General features: G+C 42.6%; 1 protein-coding gene across 3 annotated transcripts; it reads right to left on the bottom strand.

The window, feature by feature from the left end:
* Positions 1-4610: 4610 nt before the first annotated feature.
* On the bottom strand, positions 4611-16099 carry ZBTB24 (zinc finger and BTB domain containing 24). Of its 3 annotated transcripts, none has more exons than XM_041414875.1 (7): positions 16074-16099; positions 12555-13551; positions 11983-12150; positions 10733-10816; positions 9938-10021; positions 7466-7547; positions 4611-6608 (listed from the first exon to the last, which is right to left on the bottom strand). In XM_041414875.1, exons 2-7 carry the CDS (start codon positions 13522-13524, stop codon positions 5795-5797), a joined length of 2202 nt encoding a protein of 733 aa, XP_041270809.1. In that variant the 5' UTR covers positions 13525-13551; positions 16074-16099; the 3' UTR covers positions 4611-5794. The 3 variants fall into 3 exon arrangements, with proteins under 3 accessions (XP_041270809.1, XP_041270808.1, XP_041270811.1); XM_041414874.1 differs by having other exon boundaries at positions 15747-16095; XM_041414877.1 differs by lacking the exons at positions 4611-6608; positions 7466-7547 and having other exon boundaries at positions 9979-10100; positions 15747-16095.
* Positions 16100-16555: the final 456 nt, after the last annotated feature.

Below are 16555 nucleotides of genomic sequence, written 5' to 3'. Positions count from 1 at the left end.
ACAAAACAGTTTGGACAAGGAAACATCTTAAAATGGTAAGACAAGGCAGTTTTAATTCACAGCCAGGTCCTGGGTGGCAGCAGATGAGCTGAGGTGTGACCGTAGGTAACTGCAAGCAGCACATGCAAATGCAAGGATGTTTTGCGGGCTGTGACTGAGTGATGCAAAGGAAAGCCCTTTCCTTCCCCCTCTCAAAGGTTGGCAGCACAGCTGCTGGAGCCTCTGTAGGCTGTAAGCTAAGCAGAATCTAATTTTGGTAGCCAGACCATATGGCTTTTGCTATAGCCAAAAAAAGTCTATAGCAGCCTTATGTAAAGTCCAGAGCAGAAGCAGCATACCCAGAGTCAAATATAAAATCAGCTTCAGAAAATACTGTCTTGGCTATCTATTCTTCCCTACATCCATATTTTTACCTTGATACAGATTAATACAACTGAATTTTATTGGGCTTTTTGAAACATCTCTGCTCCTTTTTGCAGCACAGCATTTAAGGATTAAACCCAGAGCAATCCACTACATATAATTTTTAAAAAAATCCTGAGATTGATGTATTCATTTTGTCAATGTGCTTGAATTTACACACAAGAAATTCTGTTATTGAAATTTAATTCTGCACATACATAGGACTGGCTCCCATTAATCCTTTTCCTTTGAAAAAAATTACTTTTTAAAAAACTGATAATTTCTAGACATTCTTACTGTCATTGTGGGCAAGAAAGGGAATTAACTATAAACATAATAGTCACCTGACAGTAAAAATAAAAAAGAAAAGCAATGATTAGCTTAAAAAGTGTAAGAGGACTATTTTTCTGAAAATTTATGTTGGTTTCTTTTATAAAAAGAGCATGCCAAGAACCACCAATTACTTGTTGTCTCAATCTACTCTGCTTTTTATTTCTCCACTTCTTTTCTCACCACTTGGTGATTCAGGTGCATTAAATTCTGTTCAGCAGGTTACCAATTATAAAATATTAAAATCCTGAACTGGGTGACTAATATTAATTTTAGACTCTATTTATTACCTCTTTATGACAACATGATATTGTTCTGCAGGCCTGTTTGTAGTACTCAGATGAGGATAAATGTTCTGTGGGTGGCAATAGTTAGATGTGAATTAGCTTGCCAGCTGTGGCAGATGTGCTGTGATTCAGTTCAGAGAGGAAAACAATTACCACAAAGGAAAATATGGAAAGCACACGAGGTTGTGCAGCACCTTTAAACAACGACCCTGAAAGCCTTTCAAAGGTTGTGCAGCAATGCTCTTGGAAACTTGAAGTCCTTTGAAGAATGCACACACACCCTGACATAAGACCCAAGAGTTTTGCTTCTGTGTGGTTCTTAGAGGGTTTTCTTGGTCCAAACTTCTCCACCTGGTGCAGCTGCAGCTGTTTCAGTTCCTTCCAGTCCAAAATAGCATCTGAAAAAAAACTGAGAAGTAGAAGAGAAAGCAGACAAAATTAATTAAAAAAAATTATACATTAGCACATACACATGTGTTTGAGAGACTCCTACATGATGGTACTAAAGCAGAGCTGCTAGGGGTCACCGAGAGACATCTTGGTGAAGGGCAAGTAAAACCACTGAATCATGGAATGGGTCAGGTTGGAAGGGGCCACAGTGGTCATCTGGTCCAACCTCCCTGTTCAAGCAGGGTCATCCTAGAGCACACAGCACAGGATTGTGTCCAGACAGTTCTCCCTGCAGTGAGGGAAACTCCACAACTTCTCTGGGCAATGTGTTGCAGTACATTCAGTCACTCACACAGGGAAATTCTTCCTCATGCCAGAAAAATTTGCAGGACAGGGTAGGAAGTTTGCTAACTAAAGCAAAAGTCTGCTTCCTGCTATTCCAAAGATACTTTCAATTAGGTAGGATTAAAATATTAGCCAGAAATGACCAGTAAGCGTACTACAGTGAGGTGCTGAGAATATGCCTGGATGGGTCTTTCCATTTGGAAGAATTGCTTGGAACAGATATGATCAGTAGTCCCTCTGCTGTGGAAAACCATTTATTGTTCACCATGTTTTACAGAGGATCTGAAAAGGGAGAGAACATAGAGAACTGTTGTAGCTCATGGGACTGCAACTCTGCAAGAAGCAGACTCTTTAATTAGTCTCTAATGACTAAGTAAAAGAGGTCCTGAAATCATAGCTCTGAGAGTAGGCATTACTTCTTCCTTCTCTGCTCTCAGTGAGAACCTGCAGTGCTCAGAAGGACTGGGAAAAAGGCCTGCATGGATGGACTCCTGCCCATGTGAAGATAAGCATGCCCAGGAAGGAGCCTTGGCTGCTCCCACCCGCCGGGGCACGCCCGCTGTGCAAACCAGCCTCCTCCCAGGCACTCCCAGCTCAGACTCGCTTCTCTGGGATAACCATACTCACACAGGGTACTGGGAGACAGGAAACGTACCCAGCTGCTGTGCTCACACAGGCACAGGGTTGGTAATTAGGAATGAATCCCATACAGTTAAGGTGAAGTGGGAAAAGTATTAGCAAACACCAACCATGACCTTCACCACGATGACTAACCAGCTACAACACTGAAACGAGTCTTTCAAACAAAGAAATGCAAGCAAAACTCTTTCCTCAACAACTGGCAAGATCAATGCCAGGCTCAATATCCTTAATTTTAGCCTGTGAATAGGCATTCAGTTGGAAAGAGTTTGTCATGAGGCAGAATCCTCTCCTTTCCCTCTTAGATGCTAAGAGAAAATTGCTGTACAATCCCTAGTAGCACTTTCATTTCCTATTGGCAGGGTAATTTGCTTTTACAGCCCATACGAAATTAATACTCTGATACTCATTTATCAAAACCCAAGATGCTGGACTGGAAAGTCAAGCAGGGGAATTACACACACAACAGGAAAATACAGGCTCCAGAGTGTGTTTGCTTTACCTCTTGGGGATTTGTTTCAACTTGCACCTGGAGAACCAACCAAAGTCTTCAGAAAAAGCCAAAATCTGATAAACTTGCATTTGGGGAAAAAAAAAAGTGAGATCCTATTAGAGTTCAACTACACTGGGTAACTTACAAATTGAGCAGAGGTAACACATAATGGTGTTAAATGCTTACAAACCCAGATCTTTCTGTAGTCCTCTTACTGCCCTGCATTTACGTCTAAAACCTTAATCTCATTTTAACATAGAAAGCAGCGAGACGGATTTGTTAGGATTAGTCTATGTGAGAAAAAGAGAAATTAAGGTGTTTACTGGCTAAGGAGTTAAGATATTTAGAGAGCTGTTCTGAAACATAGTTTCTAAGGGATGCATTTTTTCCCTAAATCGTTATTAGTGGCAGCTGGACTGAAAAACAAAGCTGAAATGGTTTCCTTTCTAATTCAAAGCAATCCTAGACTTCAGCTGAAGCCTTAAAAATGTACACACAGAAAAAGGATTCATTTCCATCTTTTAACAGAAAGGCATTCACTAGAAAGAAAGCAAATGGTGTCCAAAAAGCAACATTTGTTGATATGAGAAGCCACGCCAGCTTCTTGAGTGCAAGCTACAATATGTGCTGACAGCTTAAGCAATGCAGGGTGCAAGATTAGTCATTGCCCTGCTATTCACAGCAGCTCGTTTCTTCACTGGTAATCTGCAGAAAAGCAAAACAAAGTCCCAAACACCAAACTTCAGGTTTTTTAGTTAAAGGGAAAGCACTGAGAAATCAGTATGTGGAAGTGTCCCGTGTTTAACTGCAGCATGGAACTGAACCCTGCAAGGATAACTGCACAATTAACAAAACAAAGTTCAAAGAAGAAAAGTATTGAACAATTCCTTTTCTGGTAGCCTCAGAATTTAGCTTGTAACTTGTTTTTAAGCATTTCAGGATTTGCAGATATATGGCAGACAATGAATTCTGTACAGGTTCCTGTAAACTTATGACCAGTCAGTCTGGCTGCACTGTACAATGTTTTAGATAAAAGCAGAAGTTTTAGGATTAAACTGCCAAAATATTTATTGTAAGCTTATACAATTAATCAGCAAGATTGTCATAAGCGTTGTAACAGGCTTTACTGCATTTATTTATCTGCTCTTAGAACACCTAGACTTCAGGCTTCTCAGGCAGAACTGCAGAATATGCTGGTTCACTTTGGTGGTAGAATGGATGCAAATTTTATTTCTCCATTCTGAGAGGAAATGTGAAAAGCCTAAACACCTTTGCTGTGGGATGTTACTTTTTGGATTTGGTTTTTTATTTTTGTTTTTTTTTTGCATTGATTTATTCCCACTGTCTACCCTTATCATGATCTATTTATATAAAAGTGATCCAGTATTTTGATGACATGGAGATACTTAGCCAAACTTCTGCAGCATGCAGTCAGGAGCAGGCCAAGTAGTCTGGACTTGGAACAAAGGATTTTATAAAAAATGTGGATAATTTTGCTTTTAAATTCACCACGTTTTTTAGAATTTTTTGTTTGTTGTAACATAAAACATCCATGTAAATCACAAGTATGACATTTTAAAGCTGAAGTGACAATTGAGTATGTTCTTTTAAGTAACAGTGGCATTTTATCTGGATTTTAACACACCAGTGGCATTTTATCTGGATTTTAGCACACCAGTGCAAAGGTGTTACCAGTAGTCAAACCTAAAAACAGAAAGCATGTATTTTGGCACGGCATTTTATTACGATGTCAAATCTTTTTTGTTAGCAGTCAGTCATTGAAAACAATCTGTACACATCTAATTTAGTCACCAAAAATAGCTGTACAACTTTAAGTGATGTGCCCCATTTATGTAACTTGTTATGCTCTGAAGTGATGCTCTTCATTGTTTGAATTCTCACATAAGCAATTACCAGTCTTAACATATATTAAAGTAAGATTACGTTCTTTTCTCAAAAGTACAAAAAATAACACTTTAAATATACAGTGGCTCCTAAGCTTAGACAGAATCCTGTCAGGAAGAGGGTTCTGCACTTCAACAGACAGTGCTTTCAACATCAAGAGCTCTTCAAAGTGCTTGGCAGAGTGTGTGAACACTATCCCCACTTGCTAGATGATGAAATAAGGCACAGAGGTCAACTACCTTGCCCACAGTCACACAGAGAACGAGAGGCAGAACTAACAGAGCAGAATCGGTGGGGTTTCAGTTCTCCAGTGTAACCATCACATCTCATTGCCAATATTCAAGTGCAATGGCTTAAATGTTTCTGAGGAGCAAGATGTATACAGCACACAGTAAACAGGAGGGAAGATCTGGGGCTAGTTAAAGGCTGCAACAGTTTCAGCCCAAACCAAATGAATTTGGTAGTCAGTAACTCATAATGCACTTCAGGGAATGATTACATCGAGAATTATACATTTACCTGCAGAGAGAAAGCTCATTAAACATAAGAAATATGGTGTTAGCTTTGCAAAAAGTACTGGTTGTCTTAGCTTGACAGCAGCTCAGGTATAATGCTAAGTTTGTCAGAGAAGTGGTACTTTGTGATCCGCAGATGTCCTAAACATTGTTCTCCTACCAGCCAGGTGAACTTCTCTGAAGAGTCACTCAGAAATACAAATAAGGGCTAAATATCTCCTCAGGAGGCAGAGATGTGTACGAGGCACAAAACCCTCCTTTAATTGCTTATGAGATACTTGTGAAGACTAAGTATGGTAAAGAAATACCAATCCAGAAAAACAAAGTAGTCTAAAACAAATATCATTAAGGAAATTGAGTCACTCATCCAAAATCACCAAGAAACACATCTTTGGATAGCTTACGTTGCAAAAACCCCATGTGTGACATGTGTAATCTCTGCTTGGATGAGAAGCATTTTCTGGCCTAGCCCTCTGCTTATAAGCATTTCAGAAAGCCTGATCTTGGATAGGATGCTCATGAGATGACTCATTTACTGACAGAGGCTGCTGATGGGATTCAGAAACAAGTACACTTTGATTCTGTTCTTCACTGACTTGATGGGAAGGAACCGTATTGTGGCTAGAATGAGACTGCTGACTTGATTCCTGAGCCAGCTGCACGTGCTGAGCTGGATGCGAAGATCCCGCCAAGTGGATTTGTTCATTTTGTCCTTGATGAGCATGGAGATGTTCTAGCGCTTCCTTGGAAAGAGTGATGACATGCATTTGTTCAGGTTGGGCAGCCTCTATTTGGTTTGCAATCACATTGATACTTTGAATTTGTTCTGCTTGCTCCTGCTGAGCTGAAAGCAACAAGTTTTGCAGCTGCTGCTGTGGCTGCGCAAGGAGCGCAAGGTTTGCAGCCTGCTCTGTCGTCATGCTGGGGGCATTTTCTGCAGTCACAATACTGATGCCTTGATTGTGGCTGGGCATGAAGTTGATGTTGTGTACTGCATCTGTTACCAGCAGCTGAATTTCCTGCCCTCCCGAGGTGGCAAGTTGGTACTGCTGCAGCTGGAGAATGTTTCTCACTTCTTCCGGATGAGCGTTGGTGCTCGGGGCGGCGCCGGCTTCCTGAAACTGCTTTTCCTTGCTGTGAATTTTCAAATGAGACTTCAGGTTGTCCAGACGAGCAAACTGCAAACTACATTCTGGGCAGGCAAAAGGCTTTTTGCCTGTGTGTAAGATACAATGTCTTCTCTTAGCACTGGAATCGGAGAAGGATTTTCCACATATATCACAAGAATATGGCTTTTCTCCTCTGAAAAAGGAAAGAATTTGATCTCATTAAAATATTCACTTTGACAATGCTGCTTTCTGAAACTTATTCTGTAATAAAATACTTAAATGATTACATTGTTTTTCTAAATTGTAAGTACTTAAAGGGTAGTGTTAAAAATATCCTCTATTTGACCTCCTGATTATCTCTATTTGACTTCACAAACTGTTATATACTCAGAGCTACAGAGATAACTGCCTTCCTCTCATAAAACCAGAGGTACAAGCTCCATGCTGCTAGACCTTGACAAGAATGCAACAACTTTGCACAATTCTAAGCACTGACCATTTTGAGAACATTCATTAACAGTATGGGCTTAAAAACAAAAAGAAGTTTCCAAATCCTAACTTGCTGCCTGCGTCAAAAGGACAAGAAATTTTACTGGAAATGTTTCCTTAGACAACAGTTCTCCAGTGATTTAAAATCTAACATGTCCTTATGCGATGCATTGCACTGACAGGGGTAGAAGACAACTAATGCTGTTAAAGAGACAGGATAGCTCACAGGGCAACAGGACAACCTTGATACACCATGGCTACTGTTCAGCACTCAAACAAAACCTACAGCAAAATTTTCACAAAAATAGTATAGCAGCAAGTACATTGTCAGTGAACAGACACGAAACACCAAAGAAGACTCTAACAATACCTTGGCACATGAGCATTTAGGACTTCAGTACTTTTCACTACCAATTTTTTCCTTATATAGATTAAACAAAAATGCAATCATTCAAAATGCAAACAAGTCCTGACTGTTCTATAGTGAAACAAGCACTACTTCTACTTATAAGAATAGAATTACATTTTAAAAGAATGTAATGAAAATAAGATATACTTTACCTGTGAATTCTAATGTGAGTCTGAAGTGAACTTTTAGCTGTAAATGATTTGCCACAAATCTCACAAGTGAAGGGCTTCTCACCTATCAAAAAGAAATGTGACTTCACTTTTGAAACAGCACTTTTCATCAGTTCATTAAAAACATTTTGTATTTTACCATACACAGTGTCAAGTGAGCACTGTTGGCTCCTCATGCTTCTGCCATGGTTCAGCAGATATCCAAAACTGAATGAACTCACTAGTCAAAATGAGGGTATGACATTTCTAGCATTTCTACCCTTTGAAGATGAAGAATTAGGTGATCCAAGCCCCCAAAGCAACAAAAAGCTGTACCTATGGCACAGATGTGGGTGTTCCACATGGAACAGAAATGCTCTGAAAAAGGCTGTCCCTGAACCCTGGCATTAATGCCATGTTCACATGCAGCACCATCCAGGTGAGTAAGCCCAAACTTCCAAAGTTTGGTAAAATTAATCCATTATCCTAACAATTTGCCTGGCTTTCTATAAGGCTTCATCACACTAGGCCTATGATATTCTGCAAACACCAGTTAGAAAAAAATTAAAATATCGTGAGTTAAATAAAATGTGAGTTTTAGTTTAAAATGGGGATTTTTTGTTTATTGTCCATTATCCTAACAATTTGCCTGGCTTTCTATAAGGCTTCATCACACTAGGCCTATAATATTCTGGAAACACCAGTTAGAAAAAAATTAAATTATCGTGAGTTAAATAAAATGTGAATTTGTTAGGGGATTTTTTGTTTATTTGTTGGGAGTTTTTTTAGTGCATTTGGAATTCTGATGTATAATTGAGTAGAAGCAGAGAGGCCAAATTAAATTATAAGGTTCACAAGAAACAGATACTACCCAACCAAAACAAATCCTAATTCACACCATAACAAATCCTTGTAGCACCGAGGCTCTTTAAGACACCAGACACGAGAATCCAGATCACCACTGTGGTAATTCATACCATCAAAGCACACCAAACCCAGGGATTGGGCAGCAGCCAGTTTCCAAGGAAGCTTCCCATTTAGCATAGAACTGCAATGCTTACCAGCTTTCATGTGGCTTTGGAGGGCATGGATAAAGGATGAGAGAACAAGAAACATTTGTCAGAAGGGACCTCTGATCACCCAGTCCCAGCTTGCTACTGAAAACAGGAGTAACTACTTCCCAAGTAGACTGTATTATGACACAGTATTACCAAACTGCTGCCAAAGGAGAACAGTTGTATCTATGTTAACACCTGTCCCCCAAATGCCTTGGAATTTTACTTTGCTTTTGAGATGGGACAGATGAATTATTATTTCTACATAATTAATACTGCTATCTTGCCTGTCTTTTCTAGTAGCAAAATATATTGCAAGGCAGTTTCTGCTAAAAATCAGCTTAGCTCATATATTTTTGCAACTTACCTTGCTAGTAAGCTTCCTCTTCTCATTTCCCACCCCAAACTCATTTCCCACTACATTTAGAGAGCTCTGTCAGCTTCAGATACAAAACTCTAGCATGTGTCAACACTGAGTTCTCCTCAATACAAAATTATGTAAGCTAGCACTATTCTGGATAACTAAAAGCTCCCAGAAGCACAAGTTTTGACCTCAGCATATCCCAGAAAATTTAAATCTTTTTCGCTTAGAAAAGAGAAGGAAATTAATGAGATAAAGTATGCTTGAGAATGAATTATGTATTACAACTGCAAACAACACACTTAAGAATAATTTGATTTTGTGAGGAAACAATTGCCACTGTTTCTAGTTACTCTAAAAGACAAAATTATTCACATGTCACCTTATGAACTTACTCTTCAAAGGGAAGTATTTTATGAAGTTTATGTCTTGCTATTATGAGAGGATAGATCAACATTTTTATCTCTGTTATCCAGTGATTCATTACCAGCCTGCCCTCTAAATCTCTTAAAACATCCTCTGACGCACTTGCATTAAATCATCCCTCCCAGCCAATCTCCTCTCAACATCTGGTTTATTACGGCACAGTAAAAGCTAAATGGAAATAATTATTTTCCTGGTCACAGCACTTTTCATAAGCACCCATCGTCATAGACAGAGGTGTCCAACTCATTTATGACACACACTTTCTGTTGCTTCTCAGCTCACTGCAAGCCTGATACATGCTCAATACAACTCTCCCAACAAACTGAATTCCCAGTCCAGGATTCTGTGATGGGAAAGCTACTGGCATTTTCTGCAGCAGGTTTTATAAAACTGGGGAAAAAAGCCCTCTTCCTGTAATAGGAACTGCTTCTGTGCTGCTGTAACACCAGCTTTTTTGTGCTCCTGCATTCTTGATGTCAAATCTCTTTATTAGCAACACAGGCATCATTATGTACAAGTAGAGCAGAAGTTCATTCCACAGAGACAAGTATAATTTGCCTAAAATAGTTTTGTCCACGTAACTTTGAGAAAAAACAAACCACAAACCCCACAAAACCCAAGGTACAACATTACCTGTATGTGTTCTTAGATGTTTCTTTAGCTGAGCTGCATCCATGAATTTGCGACGACACTGGTTACATTCCGGCAGTGAACGGCCTTGTCGCAATAACAAAAAAAGTGTCAGTGCATAAGTGATCCCCTGTATCTCTTCAGTGATCTTTGTTAAAGCACTTTCCTGTAAAATAACCACTTTGATATAATATAGAGATAAAACAAAAGGTGATTCACTGCCTTCTCCCTATCTTAACTGTCACACTCTTATTTCTCAATTTAGTATTACCACAAGAAAAGAGGGGACTGACACCTGCTCCTGCCCAAAAACACCTTCTCTTGAAGCTTTCTAAATTCTGTTTTCTCTACCACTTCCTCTGTGTGTAACTCCATCCCATTCCAGAAGTGAGAAGAACACTTCCTAAAGCTTGTATGCCCTTACTAGTCCAAAGCAGTGGGCAACTGCAGTGCAATTTGCACACCAGGCAGCAGACACAATTGTTTATACAATTCCCAGCTTCTATGTAGCATGGGCAGCAGGGCTAAAATAATCAAGTTATATGTCAAATACAGTGTAACTAATTTTTAATCATCATAAGAGCCCTTCTCAATTAAACACTTTTTTACACATTGCATTTACTGTACACCATTATGTCTTTTTCACCCTATCTACTGTTATACCTATCCAAGATAGGACACATCAAGGTAGCAGAGACTAAATCTATAACTGAGGAAGAATTTTCAGCCTAAGTCAATCTCTAGAAAGACAAATCAGCCTGGATCCTAAGCCAGGTCCTCAACCCAAACTTGTTATACCTGTGTGTAGTCGATAGTGGCTCTTGAGCTGTCTCTTTTGGCTGAAGTATTTCCCACACTGATCGCAGGTAAAAGACTTCTGCCCTGTAGAGAAAATCACTTATTATAATGTAAGCCACGTCCAAAGCAAGCATAAGGAAATAAATAAAATACAAAAGTCAGCTGTGAGGAGCCAGCTCAGTTTTGATTTGCCTCAACAATGGTTGTCAGAGGCACATGGGAGAGGGGTTGTACATGTGCCATGTACAGGAAGCACCTAGGAAAAGATGGAGGAAAGCCTTGTCTCTGGGGAGACTTTTCCTGGCAACCAGTTCATGTCCCGCATGGGACAGGCAGTCAGCAGGGGAACACTGAAGACACTGTACCCCAGAGACACTCTCCAGTCAGATGGCAAAAGGTGTCTGCCAATGGACTGCACTGGGATATTGGACTGGGCCAGCGGTCTCCTGCCAGCAGGCGGACTTTGGGAGGAGCTGGGCCATGAAATGTAACTGCGTCACAAGCACCGAGGATTTTCAAACTTGCTTTTTGAGTTGGGCTTTTGGCTTGGGGCTTTTTTGAGACTGTGCTTTTGCGGCTTGGTGATTCAAGGGGCTTTTTGAAACTTGCTTTTGAGTCAGGGCTTCTTGAGTTTTATGCTTTTTCCCTGGCCCTAGCCTGCCTTTTGGCTCCCCTGCCCTCGCTGGCTCTTGCTCGCCCTCAGTCTATCCTGCCTCCCTGTGTCCCTGCCCAACTCCCTACCTGCATCCAACCCCACCCACCTCCGAGCCAGCCCACTGCTGTGATCCTTACCACAAGTGTGTCCAGGGTTCTGGCCCATGGCTCTGGACCTCTGCCATCTGTCACCACAGGAGCCATGCTCAGCATGCAGTGTGCACACCCCCCACCTCGTGGACATGGATGGCACTCCCTGACCTCTGGTGGTAAAGCCCTCTTTTTCCCTCTGTCTCCCCTCTCTCTCATCCCATTGCTTTCCCATTTTTCTTCCTCTTGTTCTGTCCTTTCTAGCTCTCTTTAGTAGGATAACCTCTTTTCAGTTTGTTTTTTTTCCTTACCAATAAAAGATTCTCAGATACAAAGTTTGTCTCGTTTGACATCATTTTGCTCCTGACCACCCATTTTTAAAGAACTCCTCACAGTTTCCCTCAGTGGAACGTGACACCAGCACACGTAAGACGGACCAGAAGTACCTTTTTTTCAGAAAGGCAAATTCTTGCAGCAGAGAGCTACATTTGCCTTGAAGTATTTACCTGAATGTAGGCTCATGTGCTCCAGAAGAGAATGCTTTGTTGTCAGAGCCTTACTGCAAATGGTGCACGTGTACGGCCGCTCCCCGGTGTGCATCCGCTCATGGACTTGAAGAGAATGCTTCTGGGAAAAGCCTTTGCCACACTCACTGCATTTAAAAGGGCGCTCCCCTGAAAGCAAAAGATGGCATTTTTAGGAATAGATGCAGAATTTTTCACTAGATATTCTAAGCTGATAGTGAGATGCACTGCAGTGTTGTAGCTACTGAAAAAACTAGTCTCGATTAGTGGTAAACAGGCAAGCTTCACACAGGAATAAAAGAATTCTTTAGCTATTACCATATAATTCAGTGCTTAAACAATGAAATTGTTAATTACACTGAAATCTAGGTGAGACATAAAGGTCCTGAGATCTGCTGACAAGAATAAAACAGCAAACAGAGAACACACGGTAATTGGACCAGCATGCTATTTTGGATATTCTTGCTGCAGTCCACAACCAACACTACAAGAGTCACTTGCATTTGGCAACATCCCCTAACCCAACCCAATAGCAGCAGTCTGTGAAGGCCTACCTGTATGGCTTCGCTGGTGAATAGCCAAGAAGTGATTGTACTTAAATACTTTGCCACAGTCTTTACAGCGAGCTTCAGAACCCACACGTTTTCTTTTTCCATCAGTTCTCTTTGCCAGTCCCTTCTCATCCTCATCCCCAAGAAGTTTATAATCTTTTAGTTTGATTGATCTCCTTATTCTACGTTTGCTGTAACGGCTCTGAGTGCTCTGTATTCCTTCAGATTTGGGATCATAGTTTTCATCTTTCTCAGCTGACAGATCAACAGCAGCCTCTGAGCCACCAGCAGGTTCAGTTTCTTCTCCATCTTTCCTCACTGAAGCCTGTTCACTGGCAGCTGTTTCTTTTACTTCAGTGTCTTTTTTCATATAATTTTGCTCATTTTGCATGGAGTTGTTCTCTCTCAGCTGCCCATCTTCGGCAGAATTTGCTACTGATTCTTCTTCTTCTTCTTCCTGGACAACCTTGATTTTCCTTGGTCGCCCCCGTTTTCGCTTTGGTGGATCATCATTTTTCCTGTCACTTGCAACAACAGAGGCTACACTTTCAGCTGGAGCTGGCAATGCACTACCTGGGCTGCGGCTTTCCAGGTAGTCTGTACAGGCCCATACCAAGTCAGTTACTTTCAGCAGCTCTGCAGTAGCCAGGATTTGTTCTGTGTTTTTCTCACTGGCACAGAGGCAACCAGTGTAAATAAATTCTAGCAGAACTCCAAAGGTGTCTGCAACCATACCCTCCAACATGTAAACTGACTGCCCTATTTCACCCTCATTTACAAACATCATTGAGAAGTACTCACTACTGGCAGCCAGCAAAGCTTTATGGGCTCTGAATTGCACATTCTCCACTATCAGAGTAATGTCACAAAGAAAATCCTTTTTCCTTTGTTCCTCAAAATTAGCTAGAATGGTATCTTTGTGAGCTTTGGAGTGGATGATTAGCTTCTCAGAAGGATCAGCTGTTTTTGCCATTTTAATTACAAATATTAAAGAAGGTGCCTAGAAAAAATAGAATAGCTTTAGTAAAGAATTATTTTAACAGTTGGCATTATAAGACCCAAATATCATTTGTTATACCAGTAATAGAGTTCAAGAGTTTCTGAAGCAATTCTGAATCTTCTGAGTTTTTGAAAAATCGACACTATTGCTGACATGGAATTTCTTCAGAAAGTATTTTAAAATCCTATGAAAAGGCTAGATAGTTTTTTAGATCACAATTACTGCCTATCTTTTTTTTTTATCTCTGATGTACTGTGAACCCTGTATTACCTAAAAAAAATTGCTATCCCAGCTTCTGAAACTAAAACAATCAGACAGAAACAATTCCTTGGTCACAGCTCCTTAATACTGCACTGGCTTTGCATGGCAAGGCTTTGGTAGCCGGGCAGTTACATGGGTGGCTTCTGCGAGAAGCTGTCAGAAGCTTCCCCAATGTCCTACAAAGCCAACACCAGCTGGCTCCAAGATGGACCCACTGCTGGCCAAGGCTAAACCCATCAGCTGATGGTGGTATCACCTCTGGGATAACAGATCTAATAGGGCAGAAAGAAACGTGCACAACTGCCGCTGGAGAGAGGAGTGAGAATATGTGGGAACAGCAGCCCTGCAGACACCAAGGTGAGGGGAGAAGGAGGGGCAGGACGTGCTCCAGCTGCCAGAGCAGAGATTCTCCCACAGCCACTGGCACAGACCATGGGGAGGTAGCTGTGCCCCTGCAGCCCATGGAGGTCCATGGTGGAGCACAGATCCACCTGCAGCCCCTGGAGAATCCCACACACCAGAGTAGGCTGATGCCTGAAAGAGGCTGGAAGCCCCTGCTGGAGCAGGCTCCTGGCAGGACCCATGGCCTCACGCAGAGAGGAGCTCACACTGAAATGGGTCTGCTGGCAGGACTTGTGACCCCATGGAGAACCCAGGCTGGAGCAGACTGTTCCTGAAGGAGTGCACCTGTGGAAGGGATCCAAGCTGGAGCATTTTGTGAAGAACTGCAGCCCATGGGAAGGACTCAGGCTAAAGTAGTTCATGGAAGAAGGACTGTCTCCTGCGGGAGAGACCCCACACTGGAGCAGGTGAAGATTGTGAGGAGTCACAGGAGAATCAAAGGCAATGTGCAATGAACTGACTACAGCCCCCATTCTCCATCCCCCTGCACTGCTGGAGGGAGGAGGTAGAGAAAACTGGGACTAAAGCTGAGCCTGGAAAGAAGGGAGAGGTGGGGTGAGCAGTTTAAAGATTTGGGTTTATTTCTCATTATCTGACAGCGATCTCATTGACAATAAAATAATTTCCTCAAGTCAAGTCTGTTCTGCCTGTGCTAGAAACTGGTGAGTGATCTCTCTCTGTTCTTATCTCAACCCATGAGCTTCTTTATATCCTCTTTTCCTGTTTCCCTGAGGAGGGGAGTGATGGAGAGGCTCTGGTGGGCACTGGTGTCCAGCCAGCACCAACCCACCACAATGGAAACAAAAAGTCAACTGCAGTTTGATCAGTGCAGTTTACTCAGAGATAAGGTAGGAAATCCTGTAATAAATGATGCCGTGGGCTCATCAACAGTCAATTTGACTTGCTTGGCTTCTTCAAATTTGCAAAAATTCATAATAAACAAAAAAATCCATCAATTTCAAAAGAATCCACCAAATATTACAGAAGAGATATGCCCAAAATGTCTTTTTTACAAAGCTCAGCTAAACCAAAGGTAATACAAGGGTCATATTAAACACATATAAATTTACACATCTGTACTTAGTTAGTGCAACAGTTTCAATGACCTGAACAAATGCTCCACGAAACAGCAGACACTACCTACAGATGACACCTAAATGCTACTGAGATGGTGAAAAAGGGATTCTTTAGCCCTAATCAGCTACCAAATAGTTCACAGTGGAGTCAAATTGTTTTATCTGGGAGCTTTGATTTCCGAAGCATGTGAGCCCGACGTTTGTTGCTGGAGCACCTTAAAGCACAGCTACAGGTGTGACCCAACCTGCCTTATCGTGCAATATAAGAATTCCTGGACGGCTGCTGCCAACTCTGCCTGCAGGCATCCCCTAACGTCCACACGTGTTCCAGACAAGGTAATGGGTGTTTTGTGAGTTCTGATTGCAAGAAAGACTTCGATGTTTAACCAGGAGATGACAGCATTAGCATTCTGACTGCAAAATCCAAACCACGCAACTTCCCTAGAACCCCCTCACCATTACAGAGTGAGGCTGTCCTCCAAGAGAAGGCCCCTCGCTGCCGGCAGTGCGTTCGGATACACACTCCGGTCCAGCCGCGGAAGGACTCAGGAGCTCCCGGGAGGTGACCCCGAGGGGCAGCGCACGGCGCGGGGCTGGGCCTCCCCACGGCCAAGGGCACCGTGCGGGTCGCTCCCCGCGCACCGTGTGAGCCCATCGGGCCGCCCCTCAAGGGACGGCCGCTCGTCTCTCGTGGGGCTTGAGCAGGGAGCGGGCGCTGCCCCGCGGGAGCGGCGGGCCCGGAGCGCCCGGCCCGGCTGCCGCCCGCCCTGCCCCGGCACTCACCGCTCGCCGCCGCCGCCGCTGCTGCACTTCCGGGCCGGGGCTGGCACCGCGCCTGCGCTGCCGCAATGAGCGCAACACGGGCGGGACTTGGGGCCGCAGAATCACAGAACGGCCGGGTGGGAAGGGGCCCGCACGGATCATCCGGTTCCAGCTGCCGGCCCTGCGTAGGACAGCCCCCAAAATCACACCGTGTACCAAAGAGCGTTGCCAAATGCTTTTCTTGAACTCTGTCAGGCTTGGCGCTGTGACCACTTCCATAGGGAGCCTGTTCCAGTGCCCGACCACCCTCTGGGTGAAAAACCTTTTCCTAATATTTAAATAAATCCTGCCCTGGCACAACTTCAGGCCATTCCCTCGCGAACTGTCAGTGGGCACCACAGAGAAGAGCTCAGTGTCTACCCCTGCTCTTCCACTCACAAGGGAGTTGTAGACTGCAATAAGGTGTCCCTTCACTCTCCAGGCTGAACAGACCAAGTGATCTC

The sequence above is a fragment of the Onychostruthus taczanowskii genome, unplaced genomic scaffold (genome assembly GCF_017590055.1).
Source record: "Onychostruthus taczanowskii isolate IOZ18803 unplaced genomic scaffold, ASM1759005v1 scaffold48, whole genome shotgun sequence".
Lineage (NCBI taxonomy): Eukaryota > Metazoa > Chordata > Aves > Passeriformes > Passeridae > Onychostruthus > Onychostruthus taczanowskii.
This window is presented reverse-complemented; position numbering and strand designations above follow the sequence as displayed.